The sequence below is a fragment of the Gekko japonicus genome, unplaced genomic scaffold, assembly GCF_001447785.1.
Source record: "Gekko japonicus isolate JY-2015 unplaced genomic scaffold, Gekko_japonicus_V1.1 scaffold171, whole genome shotgun sequence".
Classification (NCBI taxonomy): domain Eukaryota; kingdom Metazoa; phylum Chordata; class Lepidosauria; order Squamata; family Gekkonidae; genus Gekko; species Gekko japonicus.
Window position 1 is genome coordinate 1,534,658 of NW_015175975.1, and position 18,191 is coordinate 1,552,848.

The 18,191-nt window shown below is 42.4% G+C and overlaps 1 protein-coding gene across 1 annotated transcript; it reads right to left on the minus strand.

The window, feature by feature from the left end:
• Positions 1–1,844: 1,844 nt before the first annotated feature.
• Positions 1,845–9,551, minus strand: LOC107122979 (vomeronasal type-2 receptor 26-like). Its single transcript, XM_015426130.1, has 6 exons — positions 9,468–9,551; positions 8,514–9,368; positions 6,742–6,913; positions 4,794–4,966; positions 3,756–3,945; positions 1,845–2,764 (listed from the first exon to the last, which is right to left on the minus strand). Exons 1-6 carry the CDS (start codon positions 9,549–9,551, stop codon positions 1,845–1,847), a joined length of 2,394 nt encoding a protein of 797 aa, XP_015281616.1.
• Positions 9,552–18,191: the final 8,640 nt, after the last annotated feature.

The following is an 18,191-nucleotide window of genomic DNA, read 5'->3' on the forward strand; positions in this document are numbered from 1 at the left end:
AACAAGATAATTTCTCACATACTTCCTTTATTTGTAATTGATTCCGTTTTTTTTTTCCCATCAGCAAAATAGGAGTTTCCAGGGACATGGAATCACATGCTGCCATCATGTGGAGGTCTCTCAGAATTCCTTTATGGTCTTCTAATTCCCTCTGAACTGTGGAGAATTTTAATTAAGGGTTTTGAGTGGTAGGATTCTGTTGTCTCATTTAGCACCCTGCTTGCGGGGAGGGTGGGCTAGAAATCTAATGATAAATAGAAATAAAAATAAATAAAATTAAAAAATGTACTTCATGTGAGTACAGTTCAGATCCTGTCTAGTTTAAAGCTTGGGCCATTCCAATCGTTGGTCCTGACCACTCTTGACAGATTCCATTGGGAACATGAAGGACCCATACCATACAGACAGAAACCCATCCATCCCCCTTACTTCTCCTGAATATCTCCTTGTTCCACTTGCAGTTTTCATGTCAGTGATAGGTGGGTGCTGATATGGGGAGTGGATAATTAACAAACTGTAAGACCTGGCAAATTACTTTCCCAAGAACCTTAACACTGACTATTCCTTTCTGAATGAATGTTGATGATTAAGGGCCAAGAAACAACCATCTTCATATCTTTTACCAAGTGTAATCCAAGGCAGATGTGGAAAATGGACAAGTATCAGTATGAATGCCCCCCATCCAGTTTCCATTTGGTCCAAATCCACCAGGGTGATTGCCCTGATTCTGAGTCCCAGGGGAAAATTCCAGGATGGGGCCCTAGAATCATTCCTTCCTTAACCAAGGTGGCGAGGAGTCACTGCTGACACCAGAATCTGGCTGCTTAAGCACCAGATAAGGCAGGTGCAAATGGTAGCAGGAACCTCTTCTTATTTATCATCCTCTGGATGGCCAATAAGAGGGCATAGAGGCCAAAATCTTCCCCTGATGTTGCCTCCAGCTCTAGGATTCAGAGGATCAGAGCCTTTGAATTTGGAGGTTTCCCTCAGTTACCACGGCTAGCAGACATTGATAGACTTATTCTCCATGAATCTATCTAATCCCTTTTTAAAGCTGTTTATTCCTGCAGTCATCACTACATTCTCTGGCAGCGAATGCCACCTTTTAACCACCCTCTGTGTTAAGTAGTATTTCCTTTTGTCTGTCCAAAACCTATTGCCAGTCAGCTCCATTGGATGCCCTCGAGTTCTAGTCTTTTTGGCAGAGGGATAAAAATTCCTCTATGTTAACTCTCTCTACCCCAGGCATAATTTTATAAACCTCTATCACGTCCCCCCTTAGTCATCTCTTTGCTAAACATCTACTGTATTTTCTGGTGTATAAGACTACTTTTTAATCCAGGGAAATCTTCTCAGAAATGGGGGGTCGTCTTATACGCCGGTAAATACAGTACTCTGGTCTTTCTATCGCTTTCAGTAGTACATGTTGCGCTTTGAGCGTAGCAAACAACCAAAAAACAAAACAAGTATATCCCAAACTCTATATTTTAACTGGAAAAGTTGGGGGTCGTCTTATACGCCCAGTCGTCTTATACGCCGGAAAATACGGTACTTTGCTGCCTTTTGCTAAACATCTACTGAAAGTACCTTTTAAAAGTCCAGGTCTATAATGTCTACCGAGTCATCATTGTCTAAATGCTTGTTCACTTTCTCAAAGATATCCAAAAGGTTGGTGAGGCTGGACTTCCCTTTGCAAATTCTTAATTGTTATTATTATTAATAGTAATAATTATTGGTACAGCAGGATTAAAAATGTGGACTAGCTCCAAACGATAATGGGATTCCTAAAATAAATACTAGAAATTAAAATATTATATTCCTATGGAAGCAGCTATAAGAGCAGACTACAGAGATACATAGTCATATGTTTTTCTCCTTAAGAATTGCTTCTTATTATTCAGGTCAGGCCTCAAAAGAATGATATAACATTTGGGGGAAAATATGCAGCCCAGCAAACCAGCACTGGAAGACAAGATGGAGAAGACCTCTACGGCAACCATGTATTTCCCTTTAGTGCTCAAATAGGTTGGAACAAAGGACAGCCAAACACTGCAGAAGACTAACATACTAAAAGTGATAAATTTGGCTTCATTAAAACTGTCAGGTAACTTCCTAGCGAAGAAAGCCACAGTGAAGCTGGCAATGGCCAGGAACCCCAGATAGCCCAGGACACAATAAAACATGGCATCTGAGCCCTCATTACATTCCAGTACAATTTCCCCATCCACTGAATGCATGTCTGCATCTGGGAATGGCGGGCAGGTACTTAGCCAAAGAGTACAAAGTCCTGCTTGAATCACAGAGCTGGAAAGAAGAATAGAATTTGCCAGTCTCTTCCCCACCCATTTCCTCATTGCAGATCCTGGCTTATTAGCTATGAATGCCAGAACCACGTTGATGGTTTTGGCCAACACACTGGAGAGGGCCACGGAGAAGACGATGCCAAAAGCAGTTTGCCGAAGGAGGCAGGTCACTTTTACAGGCTGTCCAATGAAGAGCAAGGAGCAAAGGAAGCAAAGAAAGAGAGAGGCCAGGAGAACGTAGGAGAGATTCCGGTTGTTGGCTTTGACGATGGGAGTGCTGTGGTGTTGCATAAAGATGACAAGCTCCAAAGCTGTCAGCACAGAGCAAGAAATAGCCATTGTTGCTAAGATGATCCCTAAGGGTTCTTTGTAGGAAAGGTAGGTACTCATCTTGGGGATGCATTGAGTTTTGTTCATATTGCAATTGTGGTCTTCTGAACATTTGACACAGGCATCCATGTCTGAAAAAAAAGAGAAGTTGAAAGATTGCTGTGCTTTAAGCCATGCTTTGGGAAATGGTGTCACACAATTTGGACCAACCAGTGAGAAGGCATCTTTTTTATTATTTTTTTGCTTCGCAAAATAATCTTTGGGCAATATTGTGTTGTTGAAGATTTCTGTCCAAAGATGTGGGCTATGAGTCAACAATCAGCTCGCAAGCAGTTCTCTCAAGTCTTAACACCCCAACAACAAAAATGGTAACAAGTCTCCTCTGGGATGTGTGCAGCACTTATAAACACTCAAACATCTCTCCTTATTAATAATTGGGATTTGGGGTGGCAAGAGCAGTTTACAAACTCCTTTCCCGACCCCACCCCCACAACAGACTCCCTGTGTGGAAGGTGGGGCTGAGAGAGCTATTTCAAGCACTGCTATTTCAAGAACAGCTCTGACAGAACTATGGCTTGCCCAAGGACATCCAGCAGCTTCAAGTGGAGGAGTGGGGTAACAAACCTGGTTCTCCCAGATTAGACCCACTTAACCACTACACCAAGCTGGCTCTCACACCAAACTGGCTCAATTGTGAATTCTGAATCAGGTGTGGGTTGTTGTTTTTAATGATTACATGATTATCTTTCCCCCCCATTCCAATATTGTCTCTCTATGAGTGCTATCCTTAGTAGAGTTAGTGAGGAGGGACTTACAAGTGTGTGAGTTGGAGCCCCTGAACAATTTCCTTATACACTAGACCACCTCCACTGTGGAGAGCACATTCTCTTCCACTAGCTTTTTCTTAAAGCAATGGGTTTCAAGGAGTCCTTGTGCAAACAGAAGAAGCGTGCTGTATGGCAGAGCCTATGTAGTGTGCATAAAACTTGTTCATAGCATCAATGCCTTCTGTCTTTTGATGATGGTATGGTTAGTAGGTTCACAGTGATCAAATTCTGATGTAAAAGGACAGTAGGTTCCAACTGGGGGGCAAATTGCTAATATTTCTCTTTTGTATCTTACCTTCCTGATCAGAGATCATCCTATCTGGACACTGAGCACAATCATAGCAGCAAAATCTCTCTCCTTCCTTCTTTTTCCTGCTGTAACCAGGATGGCAGCGGTCATTGCACACAGAAAGGGGCAATGTCTGTATGTAAGTAGAAAGGGAGACGGCCATTGAGAAAATGTATGTCCACAATGTACAGTGTTCCTTGAAATGGAATGACAACAACACAGAACTTCCCATATATTGATTACAGTTTCAAAATTTTATTGCTTAAGAATTGCCATCGGGAAAAGGTTATGTATCTACCTACTAAAGTATTTGTTTATTAAAATATTTATACTTTGCCTTTTCTTTGTGACTCATGGTAGCTTAAATGTTTAAATTGAAACCCTTTAAAGGGTTGGATGCAAACTGCTTTTGTGATGATGAAGACCAAAGGAGGGGTTGCCCTGACCAAGTTATCCCATGCAAGCTCGAACTCATCAGATCTCAGAAGAAAAGCAGGGCCTACCCTGGCAAGTACTTGGCTCGGAGATCTCCAAGGAATACCAGGGTTGGGATGCAGAAGCAGGCAATCAGCAAGTCGCCTTTCTAAAATGTCCAAGCCAACTAGGGGTCACCAGAAGTCAACCATGACTTCCAGGTGCGTGCATGCACACACGCACACACACACACACACATTTTCAGAGGAAGGAAGGAAGGAAGGAAGGAAGGAAGGAAGGAAGGAAGGAAGGAAGGAAGGACGGAAGGAAGGAAGGAAGGAAGGAGTCTACTGGGTCATCAGAGAACATTGTTCCGGGGACCTACTAGGACAAAATCCATGTGGGATAGGGGCTGTAATAAGAATTGGGCGAGATGGAGCGGGAAAGCTGGCTGGTGCTATACCATCCCCATTTATCCCCCTCAAGAATATCCCTGATGCTCAAACTCCATTGACTGTCCTAACAAAGTAATCTCACAGCATCTTCCATAAATCTTTAAGGAAGGTTCCCTCCTAAGGGATCCTGTTTCACAAAGTGAGAGATAGTATTGGGATGAACTCTGGTAGATACTGTGTGGGGAGCCTTAAGCAGGTGGACAACCAGACGATGAACTGCAATTGGTGTAGGAAGACTTATGGGGAGAGACTGTTCATCAAATATGTGAGTCTTAGGCCATGAAGGATTTTTCACATCATAATCAGAACCTTTAATCGAACTCAGAAACATCATAGGAGCCAATGTTGCTGTTAAGGCAAGATATATTGCAGTTAGCTATTTCCGGACAATACACAGGCTGCCTCAGTCTGAACCAGCAGCAGTTTCTGGGCTGCCTGTAAGGGCAGTCCCCCATGGAACATGTTGTGATAGTCTAACCACATGGCCAAGTCAGATGAGTTTAACAAATGGGGAGCATCAGCAAAGCAGATGCAGCTGATAGAATGCACTCTTGACCACCACACCAAACCTGGTTTTCAAATAGCAGAGCTGAGCCTATAGACACTCTTGGTGTCTTAAAAATGCTTCGATTTCAATTCAGAATGAAGATTTCATTAATGGGCTTGCTGTCCTTGCAGCTGCGCTTTCCTCCATCAATATAAGATTTTCTGCAACTTGACCTTGCACCGACATAATTCTGTTTTCATTCAGTGCTCTATTCCTATGCTGGACTATTCAAAGGTAGATTCCATTTATTCAGTAAGGTTTAGTCCCAGTCAAGTAGTTTTAGGATTGCAGCCCAGAACTGGTAATCATAATCAAACATATGCATGTGCATTCCCTCCCTGTTTCATTTGCAATTCTGACCTGTCAGGTAAAATAATTGGGGCCAAACAAGGAAAGACAGTGTCACAAGATGCATATTTTGGCGGCGGATAGCGCTTCTGTACTTCTGTGCTAACATAATATGTGGAAGTTACTTTAAAGCGAAAGAAAAAGGATAAATCAATTCTCAAAGCCAAAGATCTTTCGAGGAGGTACGACAGAACAAGGATTGCAGCATTGGCAGTTTGTAAAAAGAGAAAACAGCGACCCGGAGGAGGAGCCGAGAAGCCGGAGAGAAGCAAGCGGAGGAAGTTCCTTGTAGAATCTGGAGGCTAAAAGAAGCCAGCCCACAGTGAATTGGTTCGAAAAGCGCTTTGAAAAGACTTTATTAACAAGGCACCAATGGGACACTACTAACATATTAACATAGACAATGTATTTAACCGGTTTGAAGAAAGAAGTTTGACAACACACTCAAGAAGAAAAAGAAGAAAAGATTTATATTACTAACAGATTAATATACTAGTTAAAACATCACTCAGCTTTCTCTTGATCCCACTATATACCTTCCCCCTTTCTAATTAAGCGAAATATCTCTCCTTTTTAGGAGGGGGGAAAAAGCTTTTAAATTTAAAAAAACCATAATATGTGGAAGTTAAAGGGGAAGCCTTACTGTAACGTTTCCAAATCTGAGAGGAATACAAGTGAATTTATATGAACCTCATATCTTTTCATGCACTTTAGGCCTTCCCCCACCCCATAGAAAATTATGCCGCAATCCAAAACAGAGTTAAACTCTTCTAATTTGAAGGCTCAAAAGGATGCAGCCCTAATTAGGTCTGCACAGTGAGACAGATCACATAGAGGTTTCAGATGGAACCCATGGATCTCCTTTTGAAGTTATCTAACGTAAAATACATTATAGTTAAGAAGAATCTGAGAAAGTTTTAAAAAGGACTTGAAAGACTTAAATGGTCATTTGTGGTATAATTCTTGGGAAGAGAGTTGAGTAGAGGTGAAATCAAATGGCCCAAAATCTCCCTTTATCTGCAGCAGTGGGAATGAATGAAATTTGATCTCTCAACTTTTCCTGGATCCTCATAAAGATAGGAAATATTTGTGGAAAATATTCAGTAACTGAAAGCCAGACAGAAATTTCCAGAATTGTTTTAGAGACTCTGGTACCTGTAGTTGTGTCTCACCTGGTGAAAGCTTCTATGCCACACTATTTTGGTATCATTTAGGGTTAACTCTTTACCCAGAGGAGCCTTAGGTTCCATGTTTCCCACTTTTACTCTCACAAAAGAGCTATTTGGGAAGGTTACCCAGTTTGTGACATCAAAACCTGCAATCACTTCCCCCTTTTCATCAAAATGCAAAGTATCCCCTGCGCTGTTATTGAAGACGATCCTTTGTAGAAAGTGATGGAGCTGGATAGAAAAAGAAAATGAAACAGAGGGAAGATAAGATGATAATAGAATCAGCTTCATAAAATCCTGCCTTTCCTAGATCTGGATTATTCTTGATTTGCAATTTTTTTTTTTAATTTCCAAGATGAGGCCTTGTGGCACCTTGAAGATGAACAGAGATATTGCAACATAAGCTTTCACAGGGCTTTTTTTGTAGAAAACGCCCAGCAGGAACTCATTAGCATAACAGGCCACACCCAACAGCAGGAACTCATTAGCACCCCATGGCTTCCCTTGGCTTGCCCGGGTGCCCAGCAGCTGCGGGGCACCCAGGCAAGCCGGCCCTTGGACAGGCCGGCCCTTGGACAGGCCCCTTCCATGGGACCCCCAGCCTGCCCGCTTCAGAGTCACCAGGGAGGCCACTCTCCAGGCCTTCCCTCTGTAGCCAGGCACACAGAGGTTTTTGGCTGTAGTGGGCGTGGCCAACTCTGAAGCCAGCCGGAGCTCCGTTCCTGTCTGTTCCTGTCCAAAAATAGCCCTGAGATTTCATATGCCAGAGCTAGGGTTGCCAGGTTCTACCTCTGATCTGGTGGGTGGCTCCCAGGTCCTCATTGGGATGTTCTGCCCTGTGCACTTCTGTGGGGTATAAATCTGTGCTGTGTGGAAAACAGGCTCAGGGTGGCCTTATATGTCATCCTGGAAATGTAGTAGTTGTTGAGGACATGGAAACCCAAAGTTTCCGGTAAGGAGTTGGGATTCTCTTTGATTTCTTGGCAGCATGTTTTTTGCCCTCAAAACCAAAGAGTTTGCCCAAAAACTGGAGCATCACCCCCTCCCAACATCAGCAGTGTGATGACATCACTGCCGGGTGATGTCATCATGCCAGTGATACTGACACACAAGGGGGCTGTTCGGGGGTGATATTTCCCCTGCTGGCCAGTGGTGGATTGGAGCACTCAAAATCGGGGAAACCTCCAAGGGTGGCCTTATATGTCATCCTGGAAATGTAGTAGTTCTTGAGGACATGGAAACCCAAAGTACCGTCCGGTAAGGAGTTGGGATTCTCTTTGATTTCTTGGCAGCATGTTTTTTTGCCCTCAAAACCAAAGAGTTTGCCCAAAAACTGGAGCATCACCCCCTCCCAACGTCAGCAGTGTGATGATATCACTGCCGGGTGATGTCATCATGCCAGTGATACTGACACAGAAGGGGGCTGTTCGGGGGTGATATTTCTCCTGCTGGTCAACTGGCCAGCGGTGGATTGGAGCACTTGAAATCGGGGAAAACTCTATTCAAACTGGGGACATGGCAACCCTAGCCAGAGCCCATTATATCAAAGCACAGTACTTTTTCTCTCCATAGAATTCTGTTGTTTGCCCACTGAAGGGTAGCAATGTTATATTTTAAATGGTTCTTTATGAAAGTAAAACAATTAACATAGCAGTTTTTATAAGGGGGGGGGCTTCTTTTAAAGTCATTTGATGTCCTTTTTGGCTAATAAGCATTAGGAACAGGAATTCTTGTGAATTGCTTTGTGCAGATTTAATGGGCTGAATTTCACTTCCCTCAGGTGGATCACCCAGTCTTCTTTAGAAAATGCATCTGTGTCTTTGGAGCTTACCTGCCAGGGCTGAACGTTCTGAAACTCCACATTCCTTCCATTCCATCTTCTGTGTTTCAGTCCAGATAAGTAAAGGGCATGCAAAGCATGTGCCACAGCATAGACGGCATTATAGATATTGTAGCTGTGGCCAGTCATGCTCATTTCAAACAAAGTCCTGGGAAGGCTCTCCAGCTTCTCTTCCCCAGTGCAGGCTTTGATGTCTTCTTCCAGTGCACTAAACATACTAAATGAGCAAATGAATGCTTGTTCCCAAAAGTTCTGGATGAAACCATCACCTTTGGCCCAGGAAGGATTTACGATCTGAAGGAAGTTTTGGAATCCTGGTAGGTGACTGGAGTGAACTGTGAAGGATATGGCACCATGAAAGTCCTGTATATCCCAACTTCTTTGAATGCTCAGTGATTCAAATTCCCATTGGGATGTAACAATCCACACTTTCCCAAGAGGGGGCAATGATGAGAAGTGTGCTAAGAAAAGCACCCATCTCAAACCTGAAAATGACAAACGTTCTCCCAGTACAAAATACACGTTTGCTTTGTTTTGTATGAGAAGTGGATATGTTTCCAGCTGCTCTATATACATGTCTACTAACTTTGTCATATAAGTCCGCTTTGGCAATTTTTGTATGAAAGCAAAGCAGATGCCATTTTGAGAAAGCATTGGTATTATTGTCTGCAGGAAAAGGTCCCCACTGTCATCATCTGTTGCCAAGAGCCCAACCCATGTCCATCTGAAATGGTGAAGTAACTGGACAATCCCCTTGTACTGATAGACTTCATTTGGGACCATTTGGTACAAAGGCGGGAATACATTTTCACTGTACTGTGCTGCTGAAAATGATCCGTAAGTGAGCTGAAAGAGAATGTGTAGCCCATGTTCAGAAGCATCCCAAAAACTGTCCAATTGTGTGCCAGATTCTGAAATTTTTATACCTCCATATATGTGGCTTACCTGTGGAACCTTGTAGATGGATAAAATGGTAGCGATATTATCTGATATTTCAGAGACAAGCCCTCCAATGACAGCTATCAGCATTTTCTGGGTGTGAGATCTGAAGTTGGGTAAAAATCTGTGCTGTGTGGAAAACAGACTCAGGGTGGCCTTATATGTCATCCTGGAAACAAAGTAGTTGTTGAGGAGATGGAAACCCAGAGTAGTGTTTGCTAAGAAGTTGGGATTCTCGTTGATTTCTTTGACAGCATATACGAAAGCTAAGACATTCTGGTAGTATTTTGGCACTGAACTGCAATGATAAAGTGTTTTTTTTAAAAAAGCAAAAAACCAAAGAGAAACTGCAAAAAAAAAAATTCACTTGCACCAATCCTTGTTATTGCAAATTTTAGGAAAGCCCTTAAATATCCCCTTCTTCTGTAGAAATCTTCATGCTGTGACAAATCTCCTGTGAGTTTAAAGGTCTAAAAAATGGTGCACCAGTCTTTCTAGATCCAGGTAGGCTACCATCGTGGTCTGAAGCATTAGAAAAAAACTAGGAGTCCAGTGGCATTTTTAAGACCAACAAAGGTTTATTCAAAGTATGAGCTTTCATATGTGCACATGGAAGCTACTACCTTGAATAAATCTTCGTTGGTCTTAAAGGTGCCACTGGACTCAAACTTCATTCAGTCTTACTAGAGATTGTGAACAGCTCTTCTGGAAGTAAACCAAGAAGAGTGTCATAATCTATCAATTTCCTTGATTCAATAACTTTATGATTGATTCTCTTTTGGACAATTGCTGTGTTTAACAAACTGCTGTATCAGATTTCCAGAACTGTTCTGTTTTGTATAACATAACAACATAGGTAAGGGAATATATCTTCTTTGCAAATACAGGAAACAGACAGAGAGAGTCTCTTACTAGCTCTTATTGACTATATTAACACTTCATGCTGCAAGTATTAATGATGAGAAACTCTAGGAATGAACCAGCAGAGGAAGAATAGAATTAATGAGGTCCACAACTATGAATGGATTGTTTCTCATATCTAAAATCAGATACGATGAGATACTATATTTAGAGAGTGTATTGTAAATGGAAAGCAACTGGGAAACCATTCTAGATTTGTTGAGCTCAGTAGTGTTTGAAAGCACAACCCCAAAATATCAAAAGGTAGATTAACACATCTTGGGCCCCTGCCACACGCAGGGGAAAAGGCGCTAGAAGGCGCGGCTTTTAAAAGCCGCGCCAACGTTGACACGGCGCGGCGGGATCTCACGGATCCCCCGGCCGCGCCGCCGTTTCTCCCCGGCCGCGCCGCCGTTTCTCCCCGGCGAGATCAAACGCCGGGGAGAAAACACAGCCCTAACCGGGGCCTGGCCGAACTGCGCATGTCGGAGCATGCGATGTTGTGGTGTGATCGCGCTGCTTTGATCCGCCCCCAAACTGGCCCGCAACTGGCCCAAATCGCCGCATGTGAACGGGACCTTGGTTTTATGGTATTCATTTTTTAAGTGGCTGTAAACATTTGCTTCTAGATACAAACTGTGAATAGTGAGTGAAAACAGACTGGTTGGTATCCAGATCTTCCCCTAGTCCTACCCTGCTCTATCTCCCATGGTCCCATGATCACCAACATGGCCTTTTTGGTTTACAAAAAACACCACTTCCTCCATTTTTCACCAGCAAGCAGCAAAAAAGTATTTGAATCCACCCACTGGTATGTAAAAATGTATGTTAACACACACACATACACACATATCCAGGAATCTCCATGACCTCTTATTTGCTTTGCTTCAAAAACAATATCTGACAATGCCTTGGATTAAGCAAAGAAACTAGAAGATTCAATGCATTATGATATTTCAGAAATTTGATTTCAAAAAAATAAAATTTAAAACATTAATATGAAAAGATGACGATCAAGACCAAATTTGCCCTGAGCTTATTAATTACTGCCCATGCTCATCACTGGTATGGGAGCATAAGACAGGAATTGCAGTGGTCTGTTGAAATCAACTAATAGTCATTGCATGGCTTTCACAAAAAAGGTACTTGAAAAACTAAGGGCATGCTCCATTGCATGATTCTTCTCCACAAGCCCCACACAGATTCCTTTCAGTTCAATGGAACTTGTCCAGGAGAATTTTCCCAAACAAAATAATGTAAAAATGCAAGGCAAACCAAACGATATTCTGTTATTTTTTCGGATAAGTATGTATGTACCATCAAGTTGGAACTGACTTATGGCAACCCTAGCAAGGGGCTTTCTAGGCAAGTTAGAAGCAGACGAGTTTTGCCTTCCACTTCAGAGTCTTCCTTGGTGGTCCCTCATCCAAGTAATGACCCTGCTTAGCTTCTGAGACCTGAAAAGATCAGGCTATACCATAACATTCCACATCCCCATCATGTGGAATGCTTTCTTTTTAAGAAAAAAAATTGGGACACAGATTAATGTACTTTTCTTAACTATATGATGTGAGCATGCTAGAGAAAGAAAATAAAGAAGTGTTTCTTACACAGATTCACCAGCCATCATCGTTTGGGGCAATTCCTTGAAAAAGAAAGTATCATGTGTTAAGAAGACTTGGGAGACTATCCCGCCAATGATTAGGTCACCTGGTTGATCAAATTCATGAAGAATAGGAAGGGGATTCTCATGTACAATGCAAAGATCAGAAGTCTCCTTAAATGCAGTATGGCAGAAGAGAACAAACTGTAACAATAGTATCGCAAACATCCATGCAACAAAATCTTCTTTCCAGATGCAGGTCCCTATGTTTCCATCTACAGCAGTACCCAGCTAGCATCAATTTTGTTAGAAATGCCCTTCACCTGAAATGAAGATACAAAAGGCTGACAGATACCTCCCTATTGCTAGAACCAGTTCCAATCAACATACAGTGTTTTATAGCATCATTCAGCTGGAGGTATTAACCTTGCTAATGCTTATTTGAAATCCCATTGGGTAGAGGTAGGAAACCAATAATTTTAACAATTTCAGATGAAAAGTAAAGCCTCCAGAGTTTTGATCATTATTATGGCAACATGTGTATTTTCACAGATCCCACCTCTGAAGATTTACAAGAAATGGGATGCATGGCCGTTGAATATAGAAGTGAACCACATCTGAGACCACACGTCAGCCTTCAGGCCATATCATACAACATTCACACTACACAAGTAGTTGGATGGTTATAATGCAATAAGCAATGTGTTGGATCCAAGCAGCTTTTCCATCTGTGAAAATGGGAGTAAGAAGGTGCTTTGAGTACTCAAAAGATTATGCTGGGGATCATAGGGCATGTATGGACAAAAGCCATGTACATGGGTATAACATGGACACCTCACTTTTCAGGTTGTGGAACCCAGGGCTGTGGACATGCTCCTAGGAGAGGTCAGATCACCCACCTGTGTTCCTGACCCTTGCACTTCCTGGCTGATAAAAGTGGCCATAGGGGGTCAGGCAGAATGAGTAAGGGGACTGGTAAATGCTTCTTTGAGAGCAGAAGTTGTGCTCTCCATGCCCAAGGAGGCAATGATTACTCCTGTTATGGAGAAAAAAACACTTCTCTGAGCTAGGAGGACTTCTGGCCCCTCTCCATATTCCATTCTTGGGCAGGGAAAGATGCTAGAGCTGGTGGTTGTTTCTCAGCTCCAGGGGCTCTTGGAAGAGACTGATTTTCTGGACCCATTCCAACTGGGCTCCAGGTCAGGATTTTGAATAGAGACTACTCTGGTTCAATGTTCCCTCTAAGCTCCACAGTGTTGTGAGCAGAAATTCTACCTCGTGAGCGGGGGGAAAAACACCTAGTAGCATTAAAGTTGTGAGCGAGTCGACTTGTGAGCGAGTCTACAATTGACTATCATGTAAATTAGTTTTTTGGAAGACTACTTCCATAACCTTGTAAAAATCTCACAATAAATTCACCAATGGAAAATATATGGTGGCTGTGGAAATCTCCATTTTGGCCTCTGGAGCTGAGCTGACAGCTTTTATTCCCACGTCCCCAAATCTCTCCTTATATATAATTGAATAGTGGGTGCCAAAGTTCTAATTCTAAAATGCACTCCCTTAGTGTATGGCTGATGGCACTGCTCCTCAGCATATATCACCACCAATCAGAAGGCAAAGCCCGGGTCCCACCCACACCACAACTGCTGCGACAACCTGGTCTTTTGCATATGGAAGCTGATTGGACTTCACTCCATTCCACGGAAAAACACCTAGTAGCATTAAAGTTGTGAGCGAGTCGACTTGTGAGCGAGTCTACAATTGACTATCATGTAAATTAGTTTTTTGGAAGACTACTTCCATAACCTTGTAAAAATCTCACAATAAATTCACCAATGGAAAATATATGGTGGCTGTGGAAATCTCCATTTTGGCCTCTGGAGCTGAGCTGACAGCTTTTATTCCCACGTCCCCAAATGTTATATAATTGTTGTGACGCCTGGCTTGAACAACAAGGATCAACTTGTAAAGAGAAATAAGTAGCCTTCCAATGTTTAGGTTGTTTACTGTTATCCATTCCCCAAATTTTGATATGAAACTATAAGTTTACTTTGGGAAACAACAAAACTACAAAAAAGATGTTCAAGGCGGTGAGAACTGGGAAGGACCGTGGGGAACTCCAGCGGGATCTGTCTAGGCTGGGTGAGAGGGCATCAACATGGCAAATGAGGTTTAATGTGGGAAAGTTCAGAGTAATGCCCACTGGAACAAAACATCCTAACTATAAATATTTATTAATTATTTGATTTATACCCTGCCCTCCCCACCAAGACAGGTTCAGGGTGGATACCAAGGCCATTTGGCTTCGTGAACTATAAAACAATAAAAGAATTTAAACAAATTAAAATCATCCGATCATTTAAAACACAACACACCTGAGATGGCAAACTGTCCCATCAGCCACGATAAGAGAAAACAGCAACTGATATCTAACTCTTAAGCATTTCGTTCTGTGATATGGGCGTAGCAGGCGGCCAAAGTAGATTGTGGGGGATAGATTTATGAATACATGAGACAAACAAGATAATTTCTCACACACTTCCTTGATTGGTGATTGATTTTGCTTGGCCATTTTTTTATTCACCAAAAGATGAGCTTCCAGGGACTCTGAATCACATGCTGCCATTATGTGGAGGACTCTCAGAATTACTTCATGGTCTTCCAATTGCCTCTGGACTGTGGAAATCATTTTAATTAAATGCTTTGGGTGGTCAGGTTTTGTAGTCTGCTTTTGCACCCTGTTTTCTTTTTAAAAAATGTACTCCACATGAGTACACTTCAGATCCTGTCGAGTTTAAAGCTTGGGGCATTCCAATCTTTGGTCCTTCCTGCTCTCAATCGATTTCATTGGGAACATGTAGTAGCCATACCATACTGACATAAACCCATCCATCTTCCTTAATCCTCCTGAATATCCCCTTGCTCCACTTGCAGTTTTCATTTCAGTGATAGGTGGGGGCTGATGGGGGGTTGGATACGACCTGGCAATTACTTTCCCCAAGAATCCTGACACTGACTATTCTGTTCTGAATGGATGTTGATGACAAAGGGCAATCACCTTGGGAGTCTTTTACCAAATGTAATCAAAGACAGATGTGGACGATGGGCAAACATCTGTATGACCCCCCCAGTTTCAGTTTGGTCCAAATCCACCGGGTTGATTGTTGTGATTGTGGGTCCTGGTGGAAAATTCAAGGATGAGGCTCCAGAATCACTTCCTCCTTCACCAAGGTGGGAAGGAGTCACTGCTGACACCAGAATCTGGCTGCTTAAGTGCCAGATGGGGTAGGTGCGAATGGTGGCAGGAACCTGTTCTTATTTACCATCCCCATTGTGGGGGCTTGGGCAATTGTATAAACAGATGCGATATCACATTATACAATACACAAAAAGCAAACAAGCACTGTACAAATGACGCAGACCACAAGTGCTCAAGAAGTCATGCAACTCTGTGTGCCATTTATGGACTTGTACTATTCATGGACCTGCACATTATATGATGTAATTTGGTTTTACTGATTTTTGTGGTCCTCTATTATTCTTGTTATATGAATATACTCTTTTTGCATGACTTCTTGAGCACTTGTGGCCTGCGTTATTTGTACAGTGCTTGACTGCTTTTTGGCATGGGCAATTGTCCACCCAAGTATGGAGCCTAGGACAGTGGCCCCCATTGGCTGTCAAAACTGGTTCTGAAACCCACACAAGTATAGGACATTTGTCTTCCTCTGTACTTTTTCCAGCTCTGCAGTGTCCTTTTTTTTTTTAAAGATTCGGTGACCATAACTGTACAGAGTTTTCAAAATGATGCCACACCATAGATCTATACAGGAGGATCAGAATATCAGATGTTTTATTCTCAATGCCAAACCTAATAATCTTTAATATAAAGTCTGCATTTTTCACCACTGCAACACACTAGGTTGGCACTTTCATTGAACCCCTAAAATTTCCATTCAATATAGGGGTTAAGCAGTGCTGTGTATTGGCTCCCCTCCATTTAACCTTTTAAAAATGATTTGGCCAAGGGGCTAGAGGGGATTGATGGACACAGCCCAATTTTGAGCTCGCGCCCGGTGCCCTTGCTATTGTATGGAGACGATGCTGTAATTCTTTCTAGGTCTGAAGTAGGGATAAAGAGGTTGTTAGCACACTTTATAGAATATTGCGAGATGAACGGGTTATCCGTGAATTTTGACAAAACTAAAATAATGGTGTTCGGAGATTCCTGGAAACCTATCAATTGGTGTGTTAAGGGTAAAGCCATTGAACAGGTGAAGAGTTTTAAATATTTGGGAATTAATTTTCACCATAGTGCTAGGTGGGTAGCACACAGATCAGAAGCAATTAAAGCTGCGAATTGCTGTGTGCTAGCAATAACCCGTTTTTTTTTAACCAAGGGTAACCAGTATGTTCCTGCGGCCCTAAAAGTGTTTGAGCATAAAATTGGAGCGAAACTTCTTTATGGGGTGCCCATTTGGATCACTGCTTTTAACAAAATGGTAGAACAACTTCAATCCAATTTTGTGAGGAAAATACTAGGGCTGCCTCCGTGTGTTCCTTATGCTGCCATTTGTTTGGAAGCCAATTTGATACGCTTGGAAACAAGGGCTTGGATAATTACTTTCAGATTTTGGTTACGTTTGCATTTCAGGAGCAGTCCCAATAGCCTTATTCCATATCTGCTGAAAGAGTCTCATTGTTCTAAGTGGTTTGCTGCTATAGAAAGGAAAATCGTCTCAATAGGCTTATGCCTGAATGATATGATGTCCTTATCTGAAATTCACATCTTTGCTCTGCTCAAACAGAGATGAATTGTTATTGAAATGCAAGAGCTTAGAGCTTTGGCTTCTGGAAGATGTTCCCCTGTAAGATGGGCACGTTTTCCGATTAATGCCCCAGCACAATACTTATCGGATCTGACTTCCCCACAGCTGCGTAGAGCATTTATCCTTGCCCGTTTTAAAGTGCTCCCTTCTGCGGTTTTAGCAGGAAGATTTAAGAAAATCCCCTACTCTGTAAGGTTCTGTGATTGTGATTCAGAGGAGATTGAAAAAATTGAACATGTACTCCTCTATTGTAGTTTGTATGATGACATTCGGGAAGCATATCTAGAAGATATTCTTAAGAATTATGCCAAGCAATCCGATGACAGAAGGTTGTATCGTTTATTGGCTTCACAAAATATAGTGGTTATTGAAGCAGTTGCCAAGTTCTGTAACTGCCTTATAATGAGGAAGCTGTGTGTCAAATCCATGAACTGAATGGTGATTGTGTATGATTCTGATATATGCCAATAAAGGTTTTGAACTGAAGAACTTACACTTTCATTGAGCTATCTTTATTCCTCTCTGTCTCTGCAAGTTCAGACCACATTAGCCTATACTTGAGATGGGGATTTTTTTTTTGTCCTAATGTGCATCACTTTATACTTAACTTTACACTGAACTTCATTTGCCACATGGTTGCCCACTCATCTGGTTTGTGGAGGTCCTCTGGGAGCTCTTCACTGTCAGCTTTGATTTTCACCATCCTGAATAATTTGGTGTCATCTGCAAACTTGGCCACTGCACTACTCAGCCCTAGTTCCAGATCATTTATGAATATGTTAAACACTACTGGCCCCAGTACAGATCCTTGTGGGTCCCCACTGCTTACTTCCCTCCATTGTGTGAACTGTCCATAGATTCTTACTCTTTACTTCCTTTCATTTAACCAGTTTTTAATCCATAAGAAAATTCGTCCTCTTATCCCATGATTGCTAAGCTTACTCAGATATATGTCTACTGAAAGTGCCTTTTGAAAGTATAGGTATATAACGGTTACATGTGTACATGCTTGTTCACTTTCTCAAAGATCTCCAAAAGGTTGGTGAGGCTGGAGTTCCCTTTGCAAATTCTTAATTATTATTAATTGTTGGTACAGCATGATTAAAAATGTAGACTAGCTCCAAACTGCAATGGATCCCCAAAACCTATGTCAGATATTAAAATATCACAAGTGGGGGACCCGCGATACTCGCGGGAGAGGGGGAGCTCCACACCTATGAGGAAGAGGAGGAAGCAGCAGGAGGAGGCAAGTTCCCCCCCATCCCACCAGTTCCCCCGTCTCCTCCACCCCCCTCCACCCCCTGGCTCGATCTCCCCCCCTGCCCCAGAGTGCACCCCCCCTCCAGAGGCCAGGTCTACCCACCCCTTCCCACTACATTGGTAGACCTGGCCTCC